Genomic DNA, 23,718 nt, shown 5'->3' on the forward strand with positions numbered 1-23,718 from the left:
CCACTGTTTAGTCAGAACATTCAGACCTAGGACTCTAAGGACAAGTTTAAAATGAGGTAGAGTTAACTCAATTTGTGTCCAAAAAAGGCATGACACCTGGAGTTTTACATTAAAACTAATGTGGGGACTTCCCTGGTGGTGCAGTGGTTAAGAATCTGCCTGCCAATGCAGGGGACATGGGTTTGACCCCTGATCCAGGAAGATCCCACATGCCACGAAGCAACTAAGCCTATGCACCACAACTACTGAGCCTGCGCTCTAGAACCTGTGAGCCACAACTACTAAGCCTGCATGCTGCAAATACTGAAGCCTGCATGCCTAGAGCCTGTGCTCCACAAGAGAAGCCACCACGAGAAGCCCACACACCACAATGAAGAGTAGCCCCCACTCACTGCAGCTAGAGAAAGCCTATGCACAGCAGCAAAGACCCAACACAGCCAAAAAAAAAAAACCCAAACCACGTGATGCCAGCCAGGGGAAGCTAAGCTATTGCAGCATTCATTAATATATTGTCATAAAAAGAAGAGACAAATAACAGAAATGGAAAGCAAAGTTCTAAAATCAGTCATAAATTACAGTAGCCATTCTCTAACTTGAACTACTTCTATACCTATTCTACTGCAAAATATTTTCTATAAGAAATTTTAAAGTTTTAGCCTTTACATTTATGTCTATGATCCATGTTTGAGTTAATCTTTTGATAAAGTGGGAAGCGTGGACTGAAGTTTATTTCTCCTGCATATGCATGTCCATTCGTTCCAGGACTATTTGTGAAAAAACTATCCTTTCTCCACTTATTTGGCTTAATTTGCACCTTTGTCAAAAATCACTTTGTCAAAAGTCATGTATGTGAGGATTTATATCTGAACTCCCTACTTTGTTCCATTTATCTATCCACCTATCTTGATGTCAATACCACACTGTCTTTGTTAGTGTGGCTTTATAATAAGTAGTGGAATTAGGTAGTACTAGCCCTCCCAATTTGTTCTGCACTTTAAGAGTCGTTTTTGACCATTCTGGATACTTTGAATTTCCATATAAATTTTAAAATCGGTGTATCAGTTTCTAAAAAACAAAAAAAAACAGAACTTGCTGTGCTATGGTTTTGATAGGAATTGCATGATTACAGATCAATCTAGGGAGAACTGAAACCTTAACGATATTGAGTCTTCTGATCCATGACCAAAATATATCTCCCCATTTATTTAGATCTTTTTAAATTACTCTCTGCAATATTTTGTTGTTTTCTTGCATATGTTTGGTCAGATTTACCCTATTTTATGTATTGATGCTATTGTAAATGGCATTTTTATTTCAATTTCCAACTGTTTATTGCTAGAATATAGAAAACCATTACTTTTTCTATATTGATCTTGTACACTTGTCAATTTTACTTATTATTTCCAGGAGCTTTTTTTTTGTAGATTCCTTCAGATTTTCTGCATGGACAATCAAGTCAAATGCAAATAAAGACTTAATTCTTCCCTTCCATTATGGATGCCTAGTATTTCTTTTCTTGACTTATTGTACCAGCTAGAGCCTCCAGTAAAATGTTGCATTTAAGTGGTGAGAACAGACATCTTTGTCTTGTTTCTGATCTATGGATGTATTCAGTTTTTCCCATTTAAGTACGATGCTAGCTCTAAGCTTTTCATAGATGCTCTTTATAAGGCTAAAGAAGCTCTCTTCTTTCCCTAGTTTATTGAGAGATTCTATCAGTAATGGATGTTGAATTTTGCCAAGTTTTCTTCTGCATCTATTGAGATGATCATATGGATTTTCTCATTTAGCTTGCTAGTAAATTGCACTGGTTCATTTTTCAAATATAACCCCAATCTTCCATTTCTAGGATAAATTCCACTTGATTGTGCTGTATTATTCATTTTATATATTGTTAAATTGGATTAGCTAATTTTTAAAAATTTACATCTATGTTCATATGAAATATTTCTCAATAGCTTTCTTATCCTGGTTTTGTCTGGTTTAGGCATCAGGACCTTATATAGTTAGCTGAGAAGTATTCTCTCCTCTTCAATTTGCTGTAAAGTTTGTGTAGAATTGGTGTTGTAGCATTATTTCTTCCTTAAACATTTGGTAGAATTCACCAAAGAAGCTATATTAGCCTGAGTTTTTTGTTTGTTTTCTTTTGTTCTTTCTGGAAAGGTTTTTAACTACCAATTCTATTTCTTTAATAGATATAGGGCTACTCAGGTTATCTAGTTCTTCTTGAGTGAGGTTTGGTAGAGTGTGTCTTTCAAGAAAATTGTCTATTTTATCTAAGTTGTCAAATTTATTGGCATAGAGTTGTCCACAACACTCCCTAACAATGTTTAATGTCTGTATGCTCTTTAGTGATGTAACATCTCTTATTCCTGATATTAGTAATTTATGTCTTCTCTCTTATTTTCTTCAACAGTTTGGCCAGAAGTTTGTCAGAATTATTTATCTTATCAAAGAACTAGCTTTTGCTTTCATTGATTTTCTCTATTGTTTTTCTGTTCTCCATGCTGGCCTGTGTTTCTTTCTTCTGCTTACTTTTAGTTTAACTTGCTCTTCTTTATCTAGTTTCTTAAGATTGAAGCTGAGGTCACTGATTTGAGACATTTATTCTTTTCTAATATTGGTATTTAATGGTATAAATTCCCCTCTAAATACTGTTTTAGAGCAGGTACCAGAAAACTACAATTTCAGGCTGCAATACAGACATGCACATTCATTTATGTGTTGTCTGTGGCTGTTTTCCTGTGACAGTGGCAGAGTTGAGTGATTGCAACAGAGACCATAAGGCCCACATGCTTATAATACTAATTATATGGACTTTTAAGAAAAAGTTTGCTGACTCCTGCTTGAGAGGAATCCCACAAATTTTGTTTTCATAATTCAATTCAAAATACTTCACAATTTCACTTTTGTCTTTGAGTCTTGGAATTTTTTCACACAGGTTTTTCAATTTCCTGTAGTTAAAAATAGCTATTTTAAATAGATCTTTAAAATAAATTTTTTTATAAATGTATTTATTTATTTTTGGCTGTTTTGGGTCTTCATTGCTGTGCATGGGCTTTCTCTAGTTGTGGTGAGTAGGGGCTACTCTTCAATGCGGTGCATGGGTTTCTAATTACAGTGGCTTCTCTTTGCTGCAGAGCACAGGCTCTAGTGCACAGGCTTCAGTAGTTGTGGCATGCTGGCTCAGTAGTTGTGGCTCATGGGCTCTAGAGTGCAGGCTCAGTATTTGTGGTGCACAGGCTTAGTTGCTCCGTGGCATGTGGGATCTTCCTGGACCAGGGCTCGAACCCATGTCCCCTTTATTGGCAGGCAGATTCTTAACCACTGTGCCACCAGGGAAGTCCAAAAAAAATAGTTATTTTTAAAACAATTATTTCTTATTATTTCCAAAATGAAATATCCAAGTCAAAGTGTAGCTCTTGAAAAAGTAAATGACCCATTATGCCTTTTTTTTACCTGTGGTATCATCAGTCTATAACATTATATAAGTTTCATGTGTACAACAATTATGACATGGCCTAGTTTTCTACATTTTTCTTGTGCTCTGACTTCATTGACCTTCCTGAATCTCTGGGTTTATATCTTTCATAAAATTTGAAATTTTAAACCATATTTTCTTCAAATGTCTTTTTCTGTCCCCCTCTTTCCTTAAGAGACAAGAACTACAGATATATTAGGCCACATGAAGTTTTCCCCTAGCTCACGAATGCTTTTCATTACTTTCACTCGGTTTTACTTTGGACCTATGTCTTCAAGTTCACTAGTCTTTTCTTCTGTAATTCTTAATTTGCCTTTTTAATCCTAACAAGAGATTTTTATCTCATACGTTATAGTTTTCATCTTTAGAAGTTTGATTTGGGCCTTTTTAAAAAATATCTTTCATGTTTCTGCTTAACTTAATGAACATCTGGAATACAGTTATAATAACAGATTTTATGCACTTGTCTGTTAATTCTAACACTTTTGTCTATTCTGGGTTGATTTCAAATGGTTCATTCATATTCTCCTCGTGATAGGTCAAATTTTCTTGCTTCTTTGCATGCCTGGTAATCTTTGATTGGATGTCAGATATTGTGAATTTTACCTTGTGTGCTGTTGGATTCCTAGATTCTTGAGGTTTGTTCTTGGATGCAGTTAAACTACTTAGAAACAATTTGATTATTTGGGGTCTTTATTTTAAGATTTATTAGGTGGAATCAGGGCAGTGTTCAGTCTAGAGCTAATTACTCACCAATATGAGGCAAGACCCTTCAGTGTACTCTATCCAATGCCTCATAAATTAAGAAGTTTACAGTCTTCCTGGCAGGAACAGACATTATTCCTCGCCCTGAGTGTATCAAGCACTCTTTCTTCTAATTTTTTGAGTTGTTCTTCCCCTGGCCACAGGTAGTTTCCCTCTCTCTCTGTGCAGCTCTTTCCTCTCTGGTTCTCTTTCTTGAAAATTTTACCTGCCTTGGTCTCTTCAGAGTCAGTTCTATCCCCTCAACTCCAGGAATCTGGTGGGATCCACATGGGTTCTCTCTCCCTGCCCTGCATCCTGGAAAGTCTCTCAATGCAGTGAGCTGGGGCAATCATAGGCTCATTTCATTTGTTTCTCATTTCTCAGGGATCACTGCCCTTTTTTACCTGATATCCAGTATTTTGATTACCACTGTTTGGTTTTGGTTTGTTCCTGGTTTTGTTTTTGGGATTTTGGTTTATTTTCTTTTTGGATGTCTCAAGCAGGAGGGTAAATACAGTCCCTGTTACTCCATCTTGGCCAGAGAAGAAGCCTTTTTTATCCATGTATATCCACATACAAACATTCTTGGAGACTACATGCACCAAAATATTAAGAGGATTTATCTCTGGGTAGTGGGATTATGACAGTTTTTTATTTGTGGTGTGTGTGTGTGTGATTTACATTTTCTAAAATACATGTATTATTGTAAAATAAAAATAATAAAACAACATTTTTCTCTGAAAATAGTGCTCTCCCATGCATATGCAGCCTATCCTGAGTGACAGGTGCCCCAAGGCAGATCATGGGGCTCTATCACTTTCTGGTGTGCTCATGAGACATGATGGGGGGTCTGCTGCTCAGCTCATGCAGCAAGATTGGTGAAGTGTCACAGGTGGTTTTCCAGGGCAATCAGGGAGTATTAAAGTTTAAGTATAAAAGTATCTAAGTTATACCCTGAATCTCTAGAACGTAGCGGGCCCACAAAATGGCCATCAACACCTTAGAACCATGAACTCTCAAAGGCTTAAATATTTTTATGAAAGACAGTACATATACACAAACAAACTGACACACTTCACGGACACACAGGCATAAACATACCATCTATAATAAATGACACCATTTTGGAAGCATTTTTACTGATACTTCAGAGAAGAGATATTGGGAAAATTCTAATGACCAAAGAATGACAAATGAAAATTAATTGTAAAATTTAATTTTAACTCTAAGATATGTAAAATACCATTTGCATTCTCTTTAACACATTGTTTTTATTTTAGTATATGAAGAAATTATATATTAATATTTATAACAGCTTTCCAAAAATCCCTAAAGACCATCATTTTCTAACACTATTTTTTTTTTTAATTCTTAAGTTCTTCATCAGTGAATTCATCCACCTCAATTGAAAAGCAAGAGGGGACAGATCATTTTATTCTTAGTATTAGTTTGAAGAAACTTCAGTTCCCATTAATATAACATACTATGACTAAATAGAAAATGTAATCATTTTCTTAAAATTTTATCAGAATATGAATGAAATCAGGCAGAATCAGGGAGGACCTTCAAGATGGCAGAGGAGTAAGACGTGGAGATCACGTTCCTCTCCACAAATACATCAAAAGTACATCTACAAATGGAACAACTCCTACAGAACACTTACTGAACGCTGGCAGAAGACCTCAGACTTCCCAAAAGGCAAGAAACTACCCATGTACCTGGGTAGGGCAAAAGTAAAAAGAAAAAACAGAGACAAAAGAATAGGGACAGGACCTGCACCTCTGGGAGGGAGCTGTGAAGGAGGAAAGGTTTCCACACACTAGGAAACCCCTTCACTGGTGGAGACGGGGGGTTGGGGGGGGAAGCTTCAGAGCCACAGAGGAGAGTGCAGCAACAGGGTTGCAAAGGGCAAAGAGGAGAGATTCCCACACAGAGGATCGGTGACCACCAGCACTCACCAGCCCGAGAGGCTTGTCTGCTCACCTGCTGGCGTGGGTGGAGGCTGGGAGCTGAGACTCAGGCTTTGGAGGTCAGATCCCAGGGAGAGGACTGGGTTTGGCTCTGTGAACACAGCCTGGAGGGGGCTAGTGAGCCACAGCTAGCCGGAAGGGAGTCCAGGAAAAAGTCTGGAACTGCCTAAGAGGCAAGAGACCATTGTTTTGGGGTGCACAAGGAGAGGGGATTCAGAGCACTGCCTAAACGAGCTCCAGAGTTGGGCATGAGCTGTGGCTATCAGCGCAGCCACAGACTGGCATGAAATGCTAAGGCTGATCCTGCACCACCAAGAAGCCTGTGTGCAAGCACAAGTCACTATCCACACCTCCCCTCCTGGGAGCCTATGCAGCCTGCCACTGCCAGGGTCCTGTGATCCAGGGACAAATTCCCCAGAAGAACACACGGCATGCCTCAGGCTGTTGCAATATCACACCAGCCTCTGCCACCACAGGATCACCCCGCATTCCATACCCCTACCTCCTCCCGGCCGAGTGAGCCAGAGCCCCCTAATCAGCAGCTACTTTAACCCCATCCTGTCTGAGCGGGAACAGACGTCCTCAGGTGACCTACAAGCAGAGGCAGGGCCAAATCCAAAGCTGAACCCCAGGAGCTGTGTGAACAAAGAAGAGAAAGGGAAATTTCTCCCAGCAGCCTCAGGAGCAGTGGATTAAATCTCCACAATCAACTTGATGTACCCTGCATCTCTGGAATACCTGAATAGACAACAAATCATCCCAAAATTGAGGCAATGGACTTTGGGAGCAAATGTAGACTTGGGGTTTGCTTTCTGCATATAATTTGTTTCTGGTTTTATGTTTACCTTAGTTTAGTATTTAGAGCTTATTATCATTGGTAGATTTGTTTATTGATTTTGTTGCTTTCTTCCTTTTATATATATATATATTTTTTTACCCCTTTTTCTCTTTCGGTGAGTCTGTATGTGCATGTTTCCTTGTGTGATTTTATCTGTATAGCTTTGCTTTTACTATTTATCCTAGCCTTCTGTCTGTCCGCTTTTGTTTTTTATTTCTGTAGTATAGTTTTTAAAGCATGTAATCATTGGTGGATTTGTTTATTGGTTTCATTGCTCTCTTCTTTCTTTCTTTCTTTTCTCTAATTACGTTTTTATTTTTAATAATTTTTCTATATTTTAATAACTTTTTTTCCTTTCTTTTTTTTTCTCCCTTTTCTTCTGAGCCATCTGGCTGACAGGGTCTTGGTGCTCCGGCCGGGTGTCAGGCCTGAGCCTCTGAGGGGAGAGAGCTACGGTCAGGACATTGGTCCACCAGAGACCTCCCAGCCCCATGTAATATCAAATGGTAAGAGCTCTCCCAGAGATCTCCATTTCAATGCTAAGACCCAGCTCCACTCAATGACCAGCAAGCTACAGTGCTGGACACCCCATGCCAAACAACTAGCGAGACAGGAACACCACCCCACCCATTAGCAGAGGCTGCCTAAAATCATAAGCTCACAGACACCCCAAAACACACCACCAGGAAGACAAGATCCAGGTTCATCCACCTGAACACAAGCACCAGTCCCCTCAACCAGGAAGCCTACACAACCCACTGAACCATCCTTACACCCTGGAGGCAGACACCAAAAACAACAGGAACTATGAACTTGCAACCTGCAAAAAGGAGACCCCAAACACAGTAAGTTAAGCAAAATGAGAAGACAAAGAAATACACAGCAGATGAAGGAGCAAGGTAAAAACAGGCCTGACCAAACAAATGAAGATGAAATAGGCAATGTACCTGAAAAAGAATTCAGAGTAAGGATAGTAAAGATGATCCAAAATTTTGGAAATAGAATGGAGAAAATACAAGAAACAGTTAACAAGGACATAGAAGAACTAAAGAGCAAAAAAATAATGAGGATCAACACAAAAAATGATATTAAAAATTCTCTAGAAGGAATCAATAGCAGAATAACTGAGGCAGAAGAACGGATAAGTGACCTGGGAGATAAAATAGTGGAAATAACTACTGCAGAGCAGAATAAAGAAAAAAGAATGGAAAAAAATTGAGGACAGTCAAAGAGAGCTCTGGGACAACATTAAATGCACCAACATTCGAATTAGAGGGGTCCCAGAAGAAGAAGAGAAAAAGAAAGGACCTGAGAAAATATTTGAAGAGATCACAGTTGAAAACTTCCCTACTATGGGAAAGGAAATACTCAAAAGTCCATGAAATGCAAAGCATCCAATACAGGATAAATCCAAGGAGAAACATGGCAAGACACATATTAATAAAACTATCAAAAATTAAATACGAAGAAAAAAATATTAAAAGCAGCAAGGGAAAAGCAAGAAATAACATACAAGGGAATCCCCATAAGGTTAACAGCTGATTTCTCAGCAGAAATTCTGCAAGCCAGGAGGGAATGTCAAGATATATTTAAAGAGATGAAAGGGAAAAACCTACAACCAACATTACTCTACCCAGCAAGGATCTCATTCAGATTGGACAGAGAAATTAAAAACTTTATAGACAAGCAAAAGCTAAGAGAATTCAGCACCACCAAACCAGCTTTACAACAAATGTTAAAGGAACTTCTCTAGGCAGGAAACACAAGAGAAGGAAAGGACCTACAATAACAAACCCAAAAGAATTAAGAAAATGGTAATAGGAACATACATGTCGATAATTACCTTAAATGTAAATGGATTAAATGTTCCAACCAAAAGACATACACTGGCTGAATGGATATAAAAACAAGACCCATATATATGCTGTCTACAAGAGACCCACTTCAGGCCTAGGGACACATACAGACTGAAAGTGAAGGGATGGAAAAAGATATTCCATGCAAAAGAAAATCAGAAGAAAGCTGGAGTAGCCATTCTCATATCAGACAAAATAGACTTTAAAATAAAGACTATTACAAGAGATAAAGAAGAAAACTCCATAATGATCAAGGGATCAATCCAAGAAGAAGATATAAAAATTGTAAATATTTATACACCCAACATAGGAGCACCTCAGTACATAAGGTAAATGCTAGCAGCCATAAAAGGGGAAATCGACAGTAACACAATAATAATAAGGGATTTAACACCTCACTTTCACCAATGGACAGATCATCCAAAATGAAAATATATAAGGAAACACAAGCTTTAAATGACACATTAAACAAGATGGACTTAATTGATATTTATAGGACATTCCATCCAAAAACAACAAAATACACTTTCTTCTCAAGTGCTCATGGAACATTCTCCAGGAGAGATCATATCTTGGGTCACAAATGAAGCCTTGGTAAATTTAAGAAAATTGAAATCATATCAAGCATCTTTTCTGACCACAATGCTATGAGACTAGATATCAATTACAGAAAAAAAAAAACTGTAAAAAATACAAACACATGCAGGCTATACAATACACTACTAAATAACAAATAGATCACTGAAGAAATCAAAGAGGAAATCAGAAAATACCTAGAAACAATTGACAAGGAAAATATGATGACCCAAAACCTATGGGATGCAGCAAAAGCAGTTCTAAGAGGGAAGTTTATAGCAATACAAACCTACCTCAAGAAACAAAATAATCTCAAATAAGCAACCTAACTTTACACCTAAAGCAATTAGAGAAAGAAGAACAAAGGAACCCCAAAGTTAGCAGAAGGAAAGAAATCATAAAGATCAGATCAGAAATACATGAAAAAGAAATGAAGGAAAGGATAGCAAAGATAAATAAACCTGAAAGCTGGTTCTTTGCAAAGATAAACAAAATTGATAAATCCGTAGCCAGACTCATCAAGAAAAAAAGGAAGACTCAAATCAGCAGAATTAGAAATGAAAAAGGAGAAGTAACAGCTGACACTGCAGAAATACAAAGGATCATGAGAGATTACTACAAGTAACTATATGGTAATAAAATGGACAACCTGGAAGAAATGGACAAATTCTTAGAAAAGCACAACCTTCTGAGACGGATCCAGGAAGAAATAGAAAATATAAACAGACCAGTCACAAGCAGTGAAATTGAAACTGTGATTTAAAATCTTCCAACAAACAAAAGCCCAGGACCAGATGGCTTCCCAGGCTAATTCTATCAAACATTTAGAGAAGAGTTAACAACTATCCTTCTCAAACACTTCCAAAATATAGCAGAGGGTGGAACACTCCCAAACCCATTCTACGAGGCAACCATCACTCTGATACCAAAACCAGACAAAGATACCACAAGAAAAGAAAACTACAGGCCAATATCACTGATGAGTATAGAAGCAAAAATCCTCAACAAAATACTAGTAAACAGAATCCAACAGCACATAAAAAGGATCATACTCCATGATCAAGTGGGGTTTATCTCAGGAATGCAAGGATTCTTCAATATACGCAAATCAATCCATGTGATAAACCATATTAACAAATTGAAGGAGAAAAACAATATGATCATCTCAGTAGATGCAAAAAGAGCTTTTGACAAAATTCAACACCCATTTATGATAAAAAAACCCTCCAGAAAGTAGGCATAGAGGGAACTTGTATCATCATAAAGTCCATGTATGACATGTATCATAAAGTCCATGTATGACAAACCCACAGCCAACATCATTCTCAGTGATGGAAAACTGAAACCATTTCCACTAAGATCAGGAAGAAGACATGTTTGCCCACTCTCACCACTATTATTCAACATAGTTTTGGAAGTTTTAGCCACAGCAATCAGAGAAGAAAAAGAAATAAAAGGAATCCAAGTCAGAGAAGAAGAAGTAAAACTGCCACTCTTTGCAGATGACATGATACTATACATAGAGAATCCTAAAGATGCTACCAGAAAATTTCTAGAGCTAATCATTGAATTTGGTAAAGTATCAGTATAAAAAATTAATGCTCAGAAATCTCTTGCATTCCTATACACTAATGATGAAAAATCTGAATGAGAAATTAAGGAAACACTCCCATTTACCATTGCAACGAAAAGAATAAAATACCTATAAAAATACCTACCTAAGGAGACAAAAGACCTGTATGCAGAAAACTATAAGACACTGATGAAAGAAATTAAAGATGATACAAACAGATGGAGAGATACACCATGTTCTTCGATTGGAAGAATCAACATTGTGAAAATGACTATAATACCCAAAGCAATCTCCAGATCCAATGCAATCCCTATCAAACTACCAATGGCATTATTCACAGACCTAGCACAAAAAATTTCAGAATCTGTATGGAAACACAAAAGACCATGAATAGCCAAAACAATCTTGAGTAAGAAAAACAGAGCTGGAGGAATCAGGCTCCCTGACTTCTGACTATACTACAAAGCTACAGTAATTAAGACAGTATGGTAATGAAACTTAAAAGCTTTTGCACAGCAAAGGAAACCATAAACAAGTGAAAAGGCAACCCTCAGAATGGGAGAAAATATTTGCAAATGAAGCAACTGACAAAGGATTAATCTCCAAAATATACAAGTATCCCATGCAGCTCAATATCAAAAGAACAATTAACCCAATCCAAAACTGGGAAGAAGACCTAAATAGACATTTCTGCAATGAAGATATACAGATTGCCAACAAACTTGTGAAAGGATGCTCAACATCACTAATCATTAGAGAAATGCAAATCAAAACTACAATGAGGTATCACCTGACACTGGTCAGAATGGCCATCATCAAAAAATCTACAAACAATTAATGCTGGAGAGGGTGTGGAGAAAAGGGAACCCTCTTGCACTGTTGGTGGGAATGTAAATTGATATAGCCACTACGGAGAACAGCATGGAGGTTCCTTAAAAAACTAAAAATAGAACTACCATATGACCCACAAATCCCACTACTGAGCATATGCCTTGAGAAAACCATAATTCAAAAAGTGTCATGTACCACAATGTTGACTACAGCTCTATTTACAATAGTCAGGACATTGAAGCAACCTAAGTGTCCATCAACAGATGAATGGATAAAGAAGATGCGGCACATATATACAATGGAATATTACCCAGCCATAAAAAGAAATGAAATTGAGTTATTTGTAGTGAGGTGGATGGACCTAAAATCTGTCATATGGAGTGAAGTAAGTCATGAAGAGAAAAACAAATACCGTATGCTAACACATATATATGGAATCTAAAAAAAAAAAACTGGTTCTGAAGAACCTAGGGGCAGGACAGGAATAAAGATGCAGACGTAGAGAATGGACTTGAGGACATGGGGATGTGGAAGGATAAGCTGGGACAAAGTGAGGGAGTGGCATTGACATATATAAACTACCAAAAGTAAAATAGATAGCTAGTGGGAAGCAACTGCATAGCACAGGGAGATCAGCTCGGTGCTTTGTGTCCACCTAGAGGGGTGGGATAGGGAGGTTGGGAGGGAGATGCAAGAGGGAGGAGATATGAGGATATATGTGTACGTATAGCTGATTCACTTTGTTATACAGCAGAAACTAACACACCATTGTAAAGTAATTATAGTCCAATCAAGATGTTAAAAAAAAAAGTGAAATCAATTCAGACCACTTAACTGTAAATTAGAGGATCAGTCACCTAACTTCCCACTCTCAAGATGACCAAGAGCACTTCATATGAAGAAGTGACATCCATTCAGGGTAAAATTTTATTAAGTGTGCAGGTAAGCTGCACACTTATATTTATTGGAAGCAACCCTGTTATACTGATACATACCATCTTCCTCAACTCCTCGTTGGAAACAATAATGACATTTGGAGGGTCTCCAATGGCAGTGGCAGCTCCTCCAATGTTTGTGAAGATCACTTCTGCAATCAGGACTTGTCTTGGATCAAGATTGAGCACCTCACACAATCTGTCATGAATGGAGGAAAATGAAAACAGTCCCACTATTCACATTGTGAATGGCCCATGTAAGATTTAAATTTTTTTAAAGCATTTGCTTGTACAAGGGAGGCATGTGTATGCACGTGCTCGTGCACATGCATGCGCACACTCACACACCTGTGAGAAGGGCAATGCTGAGGGGTAAAAAAGGACAACAATGCTACAGAGCTACTGGATAAAGTTGACTCTCAGCATTAGATTTCTCTGAAAGTTAACATACAACCCATCTGAACCATCCATGTGAAAATATACTCCTGTCTCGCTCCCACAGGTCTAGAGGAAGCACTCAGGGTGCAGGACCCTGTGCAGGCCAGACTCTGGCACGGATGAATGCGTTTTTGCCACCAGACCCCTCTGAGTAGGGTGAGGCTAGAGCAGAAAGCACCGCCACCCAGTGGCTCACACCAAGCCTGCCAACCTAGCTCCTTACCCACATTACACTTTTCAAATGCTGAGGCCCTAAGCTTAATATTAACAAGGGGCACACACTCTACAGCAGTGGTTCTCCACCTTGGCTACACACTAGATTTGTCTGGGAATCTTGACAGTCTCGCTGCCCAGCTCACGACAGATCAATCCCTGGGCCTGGACCTGGGCAGCAGCGTTTAGAGCTCCACAAGTGGGTCCACTGAGCACACAGTTGAGAAAAGGCTGCTCTAAAGAAAGATTAGGAAATACCTCATGGTATTTCTTCCTCCACCTGCCCATCACATTGCCCACTTCCTTAAAAAAGCCAGGCCTGGGTCTGGAAGTTGGCGGTGAGGGGGGTCCCTGCTGCAATCAAAGGTCCTTTCTTTTTTTTTTTTTTGGCCACTCCGCGGCATGCGGGATCTTAGTTCCTTGACCAGGGATTGAACCCATGCCCCCTGCAGTGGAAGTGCGGAGTCTAGGAAGTCCCTCAAGGGTCCTTTCTACCACCTCCCAGCTCAGAGCACAGCCAGCAGCTCTTCTGAGGGGGACTGGCCTACAGAACCATGTGGAAGCTGAGAAGGGAGCGGTGTCCAGGGACCAGGGACAGGGATGAATCCAAAAAAGAGGATCAGACCCCAATCAGCAGCAGGAGCTGTCAGCTTAGGAGGTCCCGGCTCTGCTTCTAGCAAGAAAAGGATTAGTGTGTGCTAATCAACAACGCCAGATCTGGCTGTTTAACTGTAAAGACTAGCGCTACTCAATCCAGACAAAAGCAGAAGAAATGTGATTAAGTTTATAGAGTCATGAAGAATATGGTAGTATAAACAGTGAATCTGAGCACACCAACATTTTGATCTTGAAAGATGTAATTTTTAAATTAATAAATGGAATTGCTATTCTCACATAAAATTACAAAGCCAGTTCCTAGAACACTGAGGATATAAACAAATCCCAGCAAGGCTGAGACAACCCTCAGCTGCCCAGGTTATACAGGGATGCTGAGAACGTGGGTGCCATCATCAGAGAGTGCAGTGACATGCTGGGATCTGGCACATTATGAGACGATTTTCAAACTAGTGATAGCAGCAGAGTTGCCCTGGTTGAAGTGGAGTGGGTGTGAACTGCCTCTTGCCCCCTGAGGTGTCCTAGGGGCAGGGTTGGTTTTAGCATGTGCTACAGTTTACAACACCCTCCATCCCCCATTTACCCTCAGAAGAACCCTGGGTACTGGAAGGTGCTATGCCCCCTGTGCAGGAACGCTGAGTCCAGCGTCCCTCCCCTCAAATCTATATTTGCACGTGGGCCATGACAATGTAGTCAAGCTCGCAGAAGCCTGAGCAGCAGGCTGACTTGTGACACTGCAGGCCAATCCGTGGGGTGCTGCCCGCTCTCTGCTCCTCTCTACCCTTCATTCTCCTCTCCCCACCCCACACTCCAACTCACTCCTCCTCTGAGGGTCACTGCTCTTCCAACAACAAAGGCATTGCCCAGAATTAGTCCTGAGCTCTGGAAGTAGCCCCTCGCTGGTGACATTGAACTTGCTGTGTCTCATGCCTCAAGTGCAGCAGAATCTCTTATCTGGCAGAATCCTCAGAACACTAGTTTGGGTTAATCTCTTTGATGGTACAACCCAGATCAGTGCAGCTGAAGTGACTTGTCTAAAGGTCCTCACTACCTAGCTTCCCAGAAACCACCAGCCATACCTGTGTCCCCTCAGTCTCCCCAGGACCAGCCAGCACCAGCACATGATGGGTCTAAGCAGGGGAAGACCATGATATGCTGGGAACCATCTTTAAAATAAAGAACATAAAGTCTAGATACAAGTGTACGTCCATGACCTTGGAAGGGGCTGCACAATGACAGGCTGAAGCCCAAGCCCCAGGAGGCTCCAGGTGATCAGCCTGTGGTGCTCGGTGAACGTCAAACAAAGGAAGTGGGTGGAATTAAAAGGAGCAAAATAGAATCAAACTGAATTTCTCTTTCCCAAAGTTACCTTGCAAGGCCTTGCCAGGTCCAATCCTCCCACGAGGAGCCTGCCAGAGCAGGACAGCAGCCCCACCTCCCACTCTCTGGCTGAGCGCCCCACGGAGCCCATGGGCCAGAACTCCTGGCCCCTGATGGTCTGTCCCACAGGACACAAAGGCCCATGTGTGCTGACTCCTGCAGCGTTTCTGCAACCACCACTGCCACTGTCACAGCCATGCACACAGAGCCACAGTCCCAGTGGGTGTGCAGGCCAGACCCAAGCACACGGGTGGAGGGCAAGGTCAGCAGCCAGCATGCGTTGCCGTGAGCCTGGCCTGATGCCCACACGGTGCCACTCTGCCTACCTTATGGTCACGGGAGTGAAGAGGAGCGCTGTGGTGACGTTGTCCAGGAAGGCAGAAAGGACGGCGACAATGAGACACAGCATGATGATCATGGCCCACACTCTTCCCCGGGACAGTTGGTATGCCTGCAGCACAATAAAGAACAAGCCAGGATCAGCAGGGTCAAAGAACAGATGCAACATTTCATTAGGGTCTCTAGAACTAAGGGTCTAAATAAACATTGCAGGGAGGATTAAAACTTAGACCCACAAACTCCTAAATCTGCTGAGATGAGGCAGTAATGGCTAGACCTAGACGTTCTAAATCCACCCTGGCCTATGTTCGTTCCCTCAGATTCTCCTTCTCGGTGCCCTGTGGTGGTCAATCTGTCACAAGGTGACGGCCTGTCACCCCTGTATCCCCTAGTCTTTTACACACTCCTCTTGGTTGGACAGCTTGGGCTGTGACTTTGAGATCCACCTGATCCTAGAGTCTGCTGATCTTTGGGGATCTAGGGGTTACTTTCAGTACCAAGGTATTGGGAGGAAGAGGCCAGATAGTACCTGGGAGGTGCAAGATGGTGCACAAAGACGGCAAAAATCACAGAATTGTTCTATCATTCAAGATTCGGAAAGGGCTTTGTGAAGTAAATAATTTTTTAAAAGAACTTTTCAGTTCCAAATTAAAAAATATCAAGCCCAGCACTAGTCTTTCGTTAGCAGAGCACGACAAGATGTCTTCCTGCCAACCCCGAGTAATAGGACCAATACAAATTCTTTGTTTGTTCGTTTTTGGTTTTTGTTTTCGTTTTTTTTAACATCTTTATTGGAGTATAATTGTTTTAAAAAGTTGTGTTAGTTTCTGCTGTATAATGAAGTGAATCAACTATATGTATACATATATCCCCATATCCACTCCCTCTTGTATCTCCCTACCACACTCCCTATCCCATCTCTCTAGGTGGTCACAAAGCACCAAGCTGATCTCCCTGTGCTATGTAGTTTCTTCCCCCTAGCTATCTATTTTACATTTGGTAGTGTATATATGTTAATGCTACTCTCTCACTTCATCCCAGCTTACCCTTCCCTGACCTGTGTTCTCAAGTCCATTCTCTACGTCTGCATCTTTATTCCTGTCCTACCCCTAGGTTCTTCAGAAAGATTTTTTTTTAGATTACATATATATGTGTTAGCATACAGTATTTGTTTTTCTCTTTCTGACTTACTTCACTCTGTATGACAGATTCTAGGTCCATCCACCTCACTACAAATAACTCAATTTCATTTCTCTTTATGGTTGAGTAATATTCCATTGTATATATGTGACACATCTTCTTTATCCATTCATCTGTCAATGGACACTTAGATTGCTTCCATGTCCTGGCTATTGTAAATAGTGCTACAATGAACATTGTGGTCCATGACACTTTTTGAATTATGGTTTTCTCAGGGTATATGCCCAGTAGTGGGATTGAGGGGTCATATGGTAGTTTTATTTTTAGTTTTTTAAGGAACCTCCATACTGTTCTCCATAATGGCTGTGTCATTTTACATTCCCACCAACAGTGCAAGAGGGTTCCCTTTTCTCCACACCCTCTCCAGCATTTATTGTTTGTAGATATTTTGAAAATGGCCATTCTGACCAGTGTCAGGTGATAACTCATTGTAGTTTTGATTTGCATGTCTCTAATGATTAGTGATGTTGAGCATCCTTTCATGTGTTTGTTGGCAATCTGTATATCTTCACTGCAGAAATATCTATTTAGGTCTTCTGCCCATTTTTAGATTGTGTTGTTTATTTTTTGGATATTGAGCTGCATGAGCTGCTTGTATATTTTGGAGATTAATCCTTTGTCAGTTGCTTCATTTGCAAATATTTTCTCCCATTCTAAGGGTTGTCTTTTCATCTTGTTTATAATTCCTTTGCTGTGCAAAAGCTTTTGTTTCATTATATCCCATTTATTTATTTTTGTTTTTATTTACCTTTCTCTAGGAGGTGGGTCCAAAAGGATCTTGCTGTGATTTATGTCATAGAGTGTTCTGCCTCTGTTTTCCTCTAAGAGTTTTATAGTGTTTGGCCTTATATTTAGGTCTTTAATCCATTTTGAGTTTATTTTTGTGTATGGTGTTAGGAAGTGTTCTAATTTCATTCTCTTACATGTAGCTGTTCAGTTTGCCCAGCACCACTTTTTGAAGAGGCTGTCTTTTCTCCATTGTATATTCTTGCCTCCTTTATCAAAGATACGGTGACTATATGTGTGTGGGTTTACCTCTGGGCTTTCTATCCTGTTCCATTGATCTATATTTCTGGTTTTGTGCCAGTACCATACTGTCTTGATTACTGTAGCTTTGTAGAATAGTCTGAAGTCTGGGAGCCTGATTCCTCCAGTTCCGTTTTTCTTTCTCAATATTGCTTTGGCAATTCGGGGTATTTTGTGTTTCTATACATATTCTGAAATTTTTGTTCTAGTTCTGTGAAAAATGCCATTAGTAGTTTGATAGGGATGCATTGAATCTATAGATTGCTTTGGGTAGTATAGTCATTTTCCCAGTATTGATTCTTCCAATCCAAGAACATGGTATAATCTCTCCATCTGTTTGTATCATCTTTAATTTCTTTCATCAGTGTCTTATAGTTTTCTGCATACAGGTCTTTTGTCTCCTTAGGTAGGTTTATTCCTAGGTATTTTATTTTTCTGTTGTAATGGCAAATGGGAGTGTTTCCTTAATTTCTTTCAGGTTTTTCATCATTAGTGCATAGGAATGCAAGAGATTTCTGTGCATTAATTTTTTATACTGCTACTTTACCAAATTCATTGATTAGCTCTAGTAGTTTTCTGGTAGCAATCTTTAGGATTCTCTATGTATAGTATTATGTCAACTGCAAACAGTGACAGTTTTACTTCTTCTTTTCCAATTTCTCTGATTACTGTGGCTAAAACTTCCAAAACTATGTTGAATAGTAGTGTTGAGAGTGGGCGACCTTGCCTTTTTCCTGATCTTAGAGGACAGTTTCAGTTTTCGCCATTGAGAACGATGTTGGCTCTGGGTTTGTCATATATGGCTTTTATCATGTTGAGGTGGGTTTCCTCTATACCTACTTTCTGGAGGGATTTTATCATAAATGGGTGTTGAATTTTGTCAAAAGCTTTTTCTGCATCTATTGAGATGATCATATGGTTTTTCTCATTCAATTTGTTAATATCATTTATCACATTGATTGATTTGCATATATTGAAGAATCCTTGCATTCCTGGGATAAACCCCACTTGATCATGGTGTATGATCCTTTTAATGTGCTGTTTGTTTCTGTTTGCTAGTATTTTGTTGAGGATTTTTGCATCTATGTTAATCAGTGATATTGGCCTGTGGTTTTCTTTCTTTGTGACATCTTTGTCTGGTTTTGGTATCAGTGTGCTGGTGGCCTCACATAATGAGTTTGGGAGTGTTCCTCCCTCTGTTATATTTTGGAAGAGTGTGAGAAGGATGGGTGTTAGCTCTTCTCTAAATGTTTCATAGAATTCGCCTGTGAAGCCATCTGGTCCTGGGCTTTTGTTTGTTGGAAAATTTTTAATCACAGTTTCAAATTCATTGTTTGTGATTGGTCTGTTCATATTTTCTATTTCTTCCTGGTTCAGTCTCGACAGGTTGTGCATTTCTAAGAATTTGTCCATTTCTTCCAGTTTGTCCATTTTATTGGCATAGAGTTGCTTGTAGTAATCTCTCATGATCCTTTGTATTTCTGCAGTGTCAGTTGTTACTTCTCCTTTTTCATTTCTAATTCTATTGATTTGAGTCTTCTCCCTTTTTTTCTTGATGAGTCTGGCTAATGGTTTATCAATTTTGTTTATCTTCTCAAAGAACCAGCTTTTAGTTATACTGATCTTTGCTATTGTTTCTTTCATTTCTTTTTCATTTATTTCTGATCGGATCTTTATGATTTCTTTCCTTCTACTAACTTTGGGTTTTTTTGTTCTTCTTTCTCTAATTGCTCTAGGTGTAAGGTGAAGTTGTGTTTTGAGATGCTTTTTTTTTCTTGAGGTAGGATTGTATTGCTATAAACTTCCCTCTTAGAACTGCTTTTGCAGCATCACATAGGTTTTGGGTCGTCGTGTTTTCATTTCCTCTATTTCCAGGTATTTTTTGATTTCCTCTTTGATTTCTTCAGTGATCTATTTGTTATTTAGTAGTGTATTGTTTAGCCTGCATATGTTTGTATTTTTTACAGCTTTTTTTTTGTAATTAGTATCTAGTCTCATAGCATTCTGGTCTGAAAAGACACTTGAGAGAATTTCAATTTTCTTAAATTTACCAAGGCTTGATTTGTGACCCAAGATATGATCTATCCTGTAGAATATTCCATGAGCACTTGAGAAAAATGTGTATTCTGTTGTTTTTGGTTGGAATGTCCTATAAATATCAATTAAGTCCATTGTTTAATGTATCATTTAAAGCTTGTGTTTCCTTATTTATTTTCATTTTGGATGATCTGTCCATTGGTGAAAGTGGGGTGTTAAAGTCCCCTACTATGATTGTGTTACTGTCAATTTCCCCTTTTATGGCTGTTAGTATTTGCCTTATGTATTGAGGTGCTCCTATGTTGGGTGCATAAATATTTACAATTGTTATATCTTCTTCTTGAATCGATCCCTTGATCATTATATAGTGTCCTTCTTTGTCTCTTGTAATAGTCTTTATTTTAAAGTCTATTTTTTCTGATATAAGTATTGTTACTCCAGCTTCCTTTTGATTTGCATTTGCATGGAATATGTTTTTCCATCCCCTCACTTTCAGTCTGTATGTGTCCCTAGGTCTGAAGTGGGTCTCTTGTAGACAGCATATATATGGGTCTTGTTTTTATATCCATTCAGCCAGTCTGTCTCTTTTGGTTGGAACATTTAATCCATTTACATTTAAGGTAATTATCGATATGTATGTTCCTATTACCATATTCTTAATTGTTTTAGGGTTGTTATTGTAGGTCTTTTCCTTCTCTTGTTTTTCCTGCCTAGAGAAGTTCCTTTAGCATTTGTTTTAAAGCTGGTTTGGTGGTGCTGAGTTCTCTTTACTTTTGCTTGTCTGTAAAGGTTTTCATTTCTCCATCGAATCTGAATGAGATCCTTGCTGGGTAGAGTAATGTCACTTGTAGGTTTTTCCCTTTCATCACTTCAAATATGTCCTGCCACTCCCTTCTGGCTTGCAGTTTCTGCTGAAAGATCAGCTGTTGACCTTATGGGGAGTCCCTTGTATGTTATGTGTTTCTTTTCCCTTGCTGCTTATTTTTTCTTTGTATTTAATTTTTGATAGTTTGATTAATATGTGTCTTGGCATGTTGCTCCTTGGACTGATCCTGTATGGGACTCTCTGATCTTCCTGGACTTGATTGACTATTTCCTTTCCCATGGTAAGGAAGTTTTCAACTATAATCTCTCAAATATTTTCTCAGACCCTTTCTTTTTCTCTTCTGCTTCTGAGACCCCTATAATTTGAATGCTGGTGGGTTTAATGTTATCCCAGAAGTCTCTGAGACTGTCCTCAATTTTCTTTCTTTTTTCTCTATTCTGCTCTGTGGTAGTTAGTTCCACTATTTTATCTTCCAGGTCACTTATTCATTCTTCTGCCTCAGTTATTCTGCAATTGATTCCTTCTAGAGAATTTGTAATATCATTTTTTGTGTTGTTCATCAATGTTTGTTTGCTCTTTAGTTCTTCTAGGTCCTTGTTAAACGTTTCTTGTATTTTCTCCATTCTATTTCTGATATTTTGGATCATCTTTACTATCATTACTCTGAATTCTTTTTCAGGTAGATTGCCTATTTCCTCTTCATTTGTTTGGTCTGGTGGGTTTTTACCTTGCTCCTTCATCTGCTGCATATTTCTCTGTCTTCTCATTTTGTTTAACTTAGTGTGTTTGGGGTCTCCATTTTGCAGGCTGCAGGTTCGTAGTTCCTGTTGTTTTTAGTGTCTGCCTCCAGTTGGTGAAGCTGGTTCAGTGACTTGTGTAGGCTTCCTGGTGGAGGGGACTGGTGCTCGTGTTTTGGTGGGTGGGGTGGATCTTGTCTCTCTGGTGGACACGGCTGCTTCTGGTGGTCTGTTTTGGGGTGTCTGTGAACTTAGTATGATTTTAGGCAGCCTCTCTGCTAATGTGTGGGGGTGTGTTCCTGTCTTGCTAGTTGTTTGGCATGGGGTGTCCAGCACTGGAGCTTGCTGGCTGTTGGTGGAGCTGAGTCTTCACATTGAGATGGAGAGTTCCGGAAGAGCTCTCGCCATTTGATATTACATGTGGCTGGGAGGTCTCTGGTGGTCCAATGTCCTGAACTCGGCACTCCCACCTCAGACGCTCAGGCCTGACACCAGGCCGGAGCACCAAGACCCTGTCACCCACACGGCTGGGGTCAAGTGAAAGAGGCCCTAAACCATCAAAAGCTATATCCAATATCCAGCTGGGAGATCTGAGTAGCGTGGGCTTGGGCTTATCTGCGGTATGGCTGCTGGGTGCGGCCTGGGTTTTCAGCCAGGACCAGTACAAATTCTGCCAGTCAGAAATTGCTGGTGGGTTCCTCAGAGTATATGGGGATATATGTATACGTATAGCTGATTCACTTCGTTATACAGCAGAAACTAACACAACAATGTAAAGCAATTATACTCCAACACAGATTTTTTTTAATTAATTAATTAATTACAGTAAAAAAAAAAAAGGAATGTTTATATGCTCAATGTTTAGAAAGTAATCATTGAAATTATTTCACCAAAAAGTGGAGTAATCAGAAGCTGATGACTTAAAATATTTGGATACTCTGAAGTGCAAAACAGTTTTGGTGCATAGCTCTCAACCTGCCAATTTGAACCCTGTCATACACTCAACTCACGTACTCTTCTCCTTGATCCTCTTCTTTGGTTATTTGTTGAGAAGCTGAAAGTGTTGCTCAGAGCCACCTAACTTAGCACAGCAACTATATCCAGCTTTGCAGCAGTAATTTTGAAAAGGAGGACAGAATTTTAAAATATTTGCTTTAAGTGGTAGTTTTATTCACTAAATATGTAATGGTGGAAAAATAAATATGTCAATTAATTAATACATAACTATTAAATGCCACATCAAACTTACCTTTACAGCACAATAATCAAAAAATCCAGTCTCTGAAAATATGGCTACTAAGATCATCTGTGGGGAAAAGAGAAAAAGGAGACAAGGAGAATGCTTCAGCATTCAGCACCATCCTGAAATGACACCAGAGTGATCACTTTCAAATCTGATCTCTGGCCTCTTCATGAAAGCTACCACCTCATCAAGCTTCTCACTCTCTTGCTGAGTGTGGTTCACTTACTAACTCCCTGAATCAAGCCCCTTGCTAGTGGGTTTGCATCTCTATATTTGTCCAGGGATATGTGCCCAAGGTACATTATCATTCCATCTGATCTTGACAGTGAACACTGTGTTATAATTACTCTCTGTCTTATAGACCAGGAAACTGGCAGGCAGAGATGGAAGGTGACTCGCTCACAGTCACAAAGCTAGAAACAGGGAAGGAAATGGGACGGAATGTGGCCTTCTGCACCTAAGTGTCCACACAAGCAACAATTCAATGTTTTAAGACTTTTAAACTGGCTTAAATTTTGTTTCCTAAAATAATTTAACAGATTTTTGTCACCAATTTGATCAAGACAAGCAAATAAGAGTAGTTACATTGAAATGATTATTCTCTGGGTTCTATATGAACCCAGAAGGCCTACTCACTTGCGTTTTTCTACTGATGACACTGAGTTGGTGAGAATAACCATCCTAGATAGTAACAAAAAGTAATGTCCCATTTATTCTAAGTCTAATCAACCAGACATTTCAACCAGCCTGAACTTTCTGGAAGATTCTCTATTCTACCTCCTTAGATGGTGACATACCACGTGCTGAACTTGGAGTGAGAAGATGCAGGTTCAAATATCAATTCTGCCACTTAGGATTAA

At 39.4% G+C, this 23,718-nt stretch overlaps 1 protein-coding gene across 8 annotated transcripts in view; it reads right to left on the bottom strand.

Annotated features, from left to right (window-relative positions):
• The window catches only part of OCA2 (OCA2 melanosomal transmembrane protein), a 298,538-nt gene that overhangs the window by 165,550 nt on the left and 109,270 nt on the right, over window positions 1–23,718 (bottom strand). For all 8 annotated transcript variants that reach the window (XM_059927745.1, XM_059927747.1, XM_059927740.1 and 5 more), the window contains 3 exons: window positions 22,865–22,921; window positions 15,777–15,901; window positions 12,865–13,003 (listed from right to left, as the gene is read on the bottom strand). In XM_059927745.1, coding sequence (XP_059783728.1) covers window positions 12,865–13,003; window positions 15,777–15,901; window positions 22,865–22,921 — 321 coding nt within the window. The remainder of the gene's footprint in view (window positions 1–12,864; window positions 13,004–15,776; window positions 15,902–22,864; window positions 22,922–23,718) is intronic.

The sequence above is a fragment of the Balaenoptera ricei genome, chromosome 7, assembly GCF_028023285.1.
Source record: "Balaenoptera ricei isolate mBalRic1 chromosome 7, mBalRic1.hap2, whole genome shotgun sequence".
NCBI classification, from domain to species: domain Eukaryota; kingdom Metazoa; phylum Chordata; class Mammalia; order Artiodactyla; family Balaenopteridae; genus Balaenoptera; species Balaenoptera ricei.